The 7937-nt window shown below is 39.6% G+C and overlaps 1 protein-coding gene across 1 annotated transcript; it reads right to left on the reverse strand.

Annotated features, from left to right (window-relative positions):
- Nucleotides 1-653: 653 nt before the first annotated feature.
- Nucleotides 654-6560, reverse strand: cyp4v2a (cytochrome P450, family 4, subfamily V, member 2a; the record flags this gene model as incomplete). The annotated part of the gene is made up of 11 exons (XM_080029091.1): nucleotides 654-832; nucleotides 1150-1329; nucleotides 2390-2524; nucleotides 3053-3155; nucleotides 3530-3694; nucleotides 4009-4135; nucleotides 4247-4316; nucleotides 4443-4633; nucleotides 5721-5806; nucleotides 6152-6264; nucleotides 6368-6560. The coding sequence occupies 11 exons, from the start codon at nucleotides 6558-6560 to the stop codon at nucleotides 654-656; spliced, it is 1542 nt and encodes a 513-aa protein (XP_079885217.1).
- Nucleotides 6561-7937: the final 1377 nt, after the last annotated feature.

Raw genomic sequence — 7937 nt, forward strand, 5'->3', positions numbered from 1 at the left:
TCTGTGCAGTCTGACTCTATGTTGTGAAAAGGGGATTAGTACTGCTAAAAAAACGAGATGAACATCCAACAACTCTGTAGGTCTCTGTCTAGCTAATCTTATCATCATCCCTATATAAGAACCTCATCTTTTTCTCTCTCATTACTCTCATTGTGGAGCTGTTTAAAGGGTTTTAATACTTTACATGGAATTATTTATTTATAAAGAAGTTGATGGTTGAGTTACACAATTCTTGGGACACATGAATAACAGACGTTTAGATACCTAGAGCCAGAATGGCTATTTTCCCAAATTTCAAGGCATACTATGCAACAATTTAATCAAAAAATTTATTATAGTCACACAATAATAATAATAATACCTCTCAATGATCACTTCTGCCCCACTAGAATATGTGGTGGTGTGTTTATCTGCACAATCCCCCCCCCCCCTTTAGCTGTATTTTACATAGTAACATGTGTTGGTTTTGTTTTGTAAACACAATATTGAGATACAGCTCTCATAGCTCGTCACGCGGACATCCCGCAACCCCCCCCTGTCTGAACTCCGATGACCGATCATTCATAATTAGACTTACTTTTTGTATTTTTGTAATAACATTACAGTGTCCACAACCATGATAAGTGGAAAGGATGTACTCTTAAAAACAGTTGCTAGTTTGATGAAGTCTGTTGTTCCCTCTTTTCCAGTTTGATCCAGATGCCCTTCTCTGGTCGCAGGATGAGCTCTCCTAACGGCCGTAGTTCTTCGCGTTTCTGGCAAGCTTCCACATTGAAGTTACGCAGAATGTACGCCAAGACAACCTTCTCTTCCATCTGTGCAAAACGCTGACCTGAGGAACATTGTTGTGGGATAAAAACACAATAGTCATTCTGGGTGTGATAGACAAATTTAAGAGCCTCGTATGCATATACATTTTTTTTAATCCCGGTAAAGGGTTTTGGTAAGTGTTACCAGGGTTTTTTACTGGGAGTTTTTTCTCAGCCGAGCTAAGGTTGTAAGGGCAGGGTGTCGTACTGTATGGAATGTAAAGCCCACTGAGGCAAATGTCTATTTGTGATATTGGGCCATACAAATAAAACTGATTTGATTTGCTTTGCGTGTTGACAGATACGGGAAAACTACTAAATAAACTGAACTTGTTCTTACCGATGCAGTTGCGGAGTCCAGCAGAGAAGGGGATGTAAGTATACGGAGGTCTTCCCACTGAATTCTCGGGCAGAAAGCGTTCAGGCCTGAACTCCTCTGGCTCAGGGAAGTACCGCGGGTCACGGTGGAGAGCATAGGTAATGATGATTAGGTTGGTACCTTTGGGCACCTTAAAACCATCTACAGAAACCAAAGAAACTTAGTGCCTAGAGAAAAAGAGTCCTTATCATTAAACATGGATTCTGTCCGATACGATCATTATACATTTCACAGTCAAGGGAAGGCGAACTTAAAAGATGAGTTTTTTTATTTTTTATTCTGGGTTTCATTCAACTGTAATCCCCAAATTATTTTCTGGGATCTGGGTTAAAGCTGGGGTGGAGGATTTGGGGAGAAAAATGGCAGTTGGGATAGAGATTCGAATCCAAATACCTCAACCTCGCTCTGATTGGTCAAAATGTACAGCTCATGTTAACTTTGACCAATCAGAAATCACATACCCCAGCTTTAATAGTGACTATGGAGTAATATAAATAATAGCCATAACTATCAAAGTAATACCCCATTTGTAATAAACCTATGATTTGAGAAACATTTGTGAGAAATCAAACTGAGACAGCTAACTTTCGAAAAAAGGCACCTTTCACAGGTCCACAGGAACAAATTATCATTGAAAGATCTGACTACTTAGCAAGTAGTCAGATCTTTCAATGATAATTTGTTCATTTGTTTCTCACCAAATCTCCAAATGTATTCCTGCTAGCCAAACAGTCTTTCAAAGGCATGATAGCTGTCATTAGCAAGACAAGAAAACTAGCCTACATCTGAACCCAGATTCTAACAGGCTATTCTGTGATTGGTGTCTTAGCCTCAATATTTCCAGAATCCAGATTTCTTTACGTTACTCTTATGCTGCTTTTTGACTAAATAAATCCAACTGTACCTGGCTTTCCATTACCAGAACTAACATGAATCATCTTCTGTACAATGCCATTCACTATTTTACCATGCTACACACAACTGATTTTTTACCAAATGTTAAGCAAGTTGGCAAGGTACAGTTATTTTCATTTGAATAAAATGTGAAAATTGTGTGCAAGATGGCTGCAACAAACATCACAAGACAATGTAGAAAGCTTAGTTGTAGTCTATTGGCGTCTTACGAAGAATAACACTTTGGGGGATTTGCGCTCCACCAATGAATGTTTCATTCAAGTGTCATAATTCATCTCCAACTCACTGATATGGCAGTCTTCACCGACCCTGCGGCCAAAGAAAGGCACAGAGGGGAATAGTCGTAGGGCCTCCTTGATCACACACCCCAGGTATTTGAGCTTCGTCAGGTCCTCTGTGTTAATGGGCCGGTCAGATGTACCTTTGCACATTACATAGGAAACACTGATTAGCTTCTCAGCACAGAATACAGAATTCCACTGGTGCACTATCTCCTATTGTAAAAGGGACATACCCCAAGCATCTGCAATGTTTAAAAGAAAGTGTGTCTTTGTTGCAGCGATTTTTAAAACCCATCCAAAGTTCAGTGATTAATATCAGAATAGATTGGTTATAAAACCAAGGGCCGTGCTGTGCTTGAGAAAAAAGTTTATATCCACGAACCCTTGCAAACTTAGCATCTCTTATTACTACAAGGCCATGTAACACACGTCATGGAAAATATGCATGGGAGGGCAGGCCATGCGAAATCCACACTGCAGTGAAAATAATTCAGTTATACTCTATGTATTTTGGAAGGGATTTTCACAGCTATTATCCCTGTGCAAACTCCCCATGACTTATAAAGAGCAAATGAGTCCGAGTCAAAGTGCCTTCAGGCAAGAAAATAAGTGATGTCATTAAAGTGAGACATTGTGTTGTGACTGGGGAGAGTGTATGTAATTGTTACCGAACACCTCCTTAAGCTCTTGCTGGACTTTGGTTTGCGCCTCGGGGTGGGCACCCAGCAGGTGCAGGACCCAGTTCATTGAGGCTGCTGTAGTATCATGTCCCTGCATAATGAGGTCAGTTAAATGCAGAAAAACAACACATTATTTACGACTTTAAAGATGCATTAACTTAGTTTCTCTTTTTGTAACCTGGGGGCAGAAGAAAAAGCTGCATTTTGATTTGGTGTGGGTGTTCTGGTAACAAGCCTTTGGGCCTTCACTAACTCTGAAGGGAAATATTTTTCCATCTGCTGTTTGGCGCTAGGGAACTGGCCTTAGTGTATCAGACATTTTAGGGAAAGTTTAAGGCTACCTAACACTCCTGAAGACAAGGTTGATGTATGTGAATATACCAAATTCTCAGTAGAGTTGAGATGAAAAGCAGAGTTGGCATTGCAGCTTTGAGAAGACTTTGAGTTGTATTTCTCATAACATACCTCAAACATAAAGGTGTCCACTTCCTCCTGAATGTCCTTAAGGCTCATCCCGTTGCCATCTTCATCTGTTGTCTTCAAAAGCATGTCCAGAAACACCCGTCTTTTCTTTGTGCCCTCGTCACTTTTGCTGTCTGACTCAATGTTCTCAGCTCTTTCTTTTATAACCTGAGATAAAAATGAATGTCGAAGTTTACACTGAATGTTTTATTAAATGTCCTCTCCTGTATGGATTCTGCATCTTTTTTAATGTCATTATCACTATTTCAATGGTAGTTATTCTGAGGTTGGAGCTATGAGATGTGGAGTGCCACAAGGGAGTTGTTTAGGACCACTGTTATTTTCTATTTTCACAAATGATTTACCTCGGATCCTGGATAATGCCACCATTGCAATATATGCAGTAGCTACTGTCTAAGACAGACAGAAGCTAATGGAGATCGTAATAAACTAAACTCACTGCCATTGGCGCTATTACTCACATTGTACGTAAATGAGTGCAGGACCTTGAGTGTCTTGTCATGCTCACGGCCCTCCCCAAAGTAGTTGTACATAAAGTCAGGCCAAAACCATGGGGTCCGCTGTCTGTGACTGACAATGTCGCTCATCCTCATTACAGAAAAGAAGGAAGAAGATAAAAGCATTCAATTATTAATCGGATAATTATTAACATATTTTTCTGTATTTATGTGATAGCAAAGAGTAATTAAAATAACTCACTTGTACACACTCCTAACATACTCTGAATCAGAATTACTTTGGGCGTAAATTTTCTCTCCCATTGCAGTTTCTGAGAAGAAATTGTTAAGAGGGCCTTGAGTAATAATAGGCTCTTAGATTCTTTCTAATTGTATATGGATGCTTTATGTGCAAAGAAAGGTAAAAGGCTTCCCCAATCCAATGTGCATATACTCACCACAGATTATGTCCAGGGCACAGAGAGTAATGTGATTGAAGCAGTTGAATGTACCCTTCCCTGCCTGCTTATCCAGCTTCTCTACCAGGACCCTTGCCTGCTCGTTCATCACTTCCAGGAAGTCCGTCAGGATGGAGAAGTGGAAGGTTGGAGTCAACATCTTTCGCCGCTGACGCCACTTGGGCCCAGTGCTGATCAGAAGGAGAAGACATCAGAGAGGGTTTAAGGGTGACAGAGAGAAAAAGAGCAATGTCCATTTTTAGGATGAAAAAAAGCAACGGTAGAAAAAGAGACTCACTTTTACTTTAGAAACCTTTCGGTACATAAAAGCTCTCTTGAAAACAGATAATCATGAAATTGGTTGTGGTCGTCCATAATCACAAGAAAATAAATACTTTTTTTTGTTGAAATCTAAGTGTACCTAATACTTTACAATAATGTGTTCCAGACACTCACAAGTGCTTTCTTATTGTGCCACCTTGAGGTCAAATAAAGAACTCATCAAATAAGAGTCACTGTTGAGAACATTTTGCTGTCATTGGTTAACTAGTAAACTGCAACACAGTATTAATATACTAGTAGACTGCATGCAAATTAAGTAGGCGGGATATTGTGTACTACTAGTTAAAGGTGTCAGCGATTCTGGAGAACGCTTGTTGTCAAAATGACTTTTTGTCAAAATCAGTGAATATCTCCTCACAAACACACAAGACACAGCCTAGGCTTTGTAAACTTGTATGTAAACAAGGGGATGTAAACAAAGGGGCCCACTGTAGCTAACTAGCAACATGACGTTTACGAAGTATAGGCTGTGTAATAATAACACCAGCCTTTTTTTTAGCACACAGTACGGACAGATTGTGATAAGATATTTTCTGATTTTAATAATAAGGGATTTTGACAACAAGCATTCTCCAGAGCAGCTGACTCCGCCTTTAACTAATTAGCACTTAACTTGTAGACATTTTGGACCGCACTAGTTAACTCGGAAAGTCCAGAAACAGTTCAACTACTTTAGCTTATACTTGTTCACTAGTAGAACAACACCTGACATCTGATATCAAGGATATGGAATAAATGCACAAACTGTTTGCCCCCTGACCTTATAGAAGGCAACATTTAAAAAAAAAAAAATGTCAAGCTCTTCATACATCGTCTTACTATTTTATTCATATATCATCTTGGTTCGTTATTTTTATGTTTTTTTCTCCAGAATCAGTTTGGTTTGCTTGGACTATGTTGTTTTGTAGCTTTCTGATCAATCCAAAAGCCACATACCTAGTAAGAAGGCCAGTTCCAAGCCAAGCGTGGAGGAAGTTGTATGCATAGGCTTTTTCCAAATGAACAGGGTTGTTCACAACTGTCTGCAGAACGTGATGAGAATGTAAGAAGTTGTTATCCTTTGGCTAGCAGGAATGGCTCACAGTAGCAGTTACAGCAGCTACACTCATAGCATTGGCAAAGTGTGAAGACAAGGAAATATAAAGGTTAAGATCAACTCAAGAGTTGTTTTAAATAAGTATTTTGGGTGTTATAGTCTGTATACACATTGTATAATTGCTTTACACATCACTGAAAATGAATACAAAATTAAACACTTTTTACTCCGGTTCAGCTATTGAGATGACTTGTTGCATCAGAGACATAAAGATAAGTGATGTATAGCATTTTAAAGTAACACATGCTTGGTGTTGTGCTTGTCACTGTACCTCAACATTTTCAGCATGAAACAGAACCAAAAATGGGACTGGTCCAACCCAGAGTTTGAACAGCGGTGACTTATAGAATTCAGTGGTAAATGTCATAAGTTGATTAAAGAAATCTAAAACAAAAAGAAGTAGAATGTTTCGTAGTAAACATTTGGTATCACATTAGTTCCATTGTTCCTAATGGTCAAAGGAGCAGCACAATGAGCGTTGTCTTACCTCCTGCATTGGGTTTAAACTGCAGAGCATTCCCAAAGAAGAGATACGTCTCCTTCAGCTCTGGTATGGGCTTCAACTCAAACCATATGTGCAGATAATCGCTGAGTAGCTTGAAGGTGTAGTAGGTCAGAATAGCAATGAAGATGCTGAGTCCAAGCAGCGGTATCGTGTAACTAGCGAGTAAAACTGCCATATTTTTTGCTGTGTGAATGTATAGTTCATGTGTGTCCAAGAAAAACACCAGGCTCTCTGTCTGTGCCTTTTCTGTTATGTAAAGTGAGATGCTTTTGCTCCTCCCTTTCTGTGCAGCCAATACACTGAGAGGTAACTGGACTAAAGGGCCCCCTTTGGAATGTATTGTACTTGGTCGTACAAAGCTTTGGAAGGACAGTTGATATATGGTAAATTAAACATATAGGAGAAGAATGAAAGTAGAATTAAAGTATTCAAATGTGAGGGGGCGCCCTTAGCTCAGTTGGTAGAGCGTCCCCCCCATGGGCCTCGGCCAGCAGCGGACCCGGGTTCGATTCCAGCCCGCGGTCGTTCTCTGCATGTCACTCCCCTCTCTGCCCCATTTCAACTCTGTCTCTACACTGTCAATAAAAGCATAAAAATGCCAAAAAAATATCTTAAAAAAAAAAGTATTCAAATGTGCAAAAACATATTGGGCAAATGTAAATGTTGGCACAAACTAATTCATAAAACTGTTATTCACTTGTTGATAGCTGACCTGCACTGAACCTGGCCTTTGTCCTATTTATTCTGCCCTTTCTAGTCTGGTCAGTGTCTTTACGCAACAAGATCAATACCCAAATGTTAAATAAATAACAGTCTTATTTTAGTGCCAGATATTTGACCTGAGTAAAACAGACTTTGACTGTTTTAAATCAAATGTGAAAAAATACCAAGGATATTACTTTGCACGGCAAAATAATAAACACTTCAACATTCCTCTTCCGTATTTCTATTCACTGTGAAGACAACACAGTTAAAACTTAATGTTGGGAGATCTTTTATTATAATAATTATTATAATAATACTTATTATAACCTTAATTTAGTTCTCAGAGGTAAAATTGAGGGCATTACCTAATTTGCAATGTAGCCGAGATTAAAGCCACTACGAGTAAAATGGCACGTTGGCGTCCCCTTTGGACAAAAGCGGTAGTATTTTTACGACGCCAGTTGTCGTGAAGCTGTTTTCTAGCTTGTGCCGGGCGTGCGAGATTCAAATGATCAGGAAGCAACATAGTGCATGTCCGTGTGTTGAAAGTGTGAGGGCACCGGACTCTTTTCGGCTCCGTGAGAGTGGTTAGTGACACAGCATCAACTAATGCCAGTCAGTGCTACACACACACCTGATTGCAATGAGTTGATGCAGTGTCACCTCTCACGGAGCTGAAAGATTCCGTGTCCTCACACAAAGCGAATGAACGAGAGACGGCAGTTAGTATGGATCACGATGAGGTAATGTGTTTATGTTGTTGTAAATAATGACTATTTCCGATGAATAATGGTCATCTGATGATGCTGGTGAGACAAAGTAAACTTTGTTTTAGTAGGCTACCGCT

The sequence above is a fragment of the Ammodytes marinus genome, assembly GCF_949987685.1.
Source record: "Ammodytes marinus genome assembly, chromosome: 6".
NCBI lineage: Eukaryota > Metazoa > Chordata > Actinopteri > Uranoscopiformes > Ammodytidae > Ammodytes > Ammodytes marinus.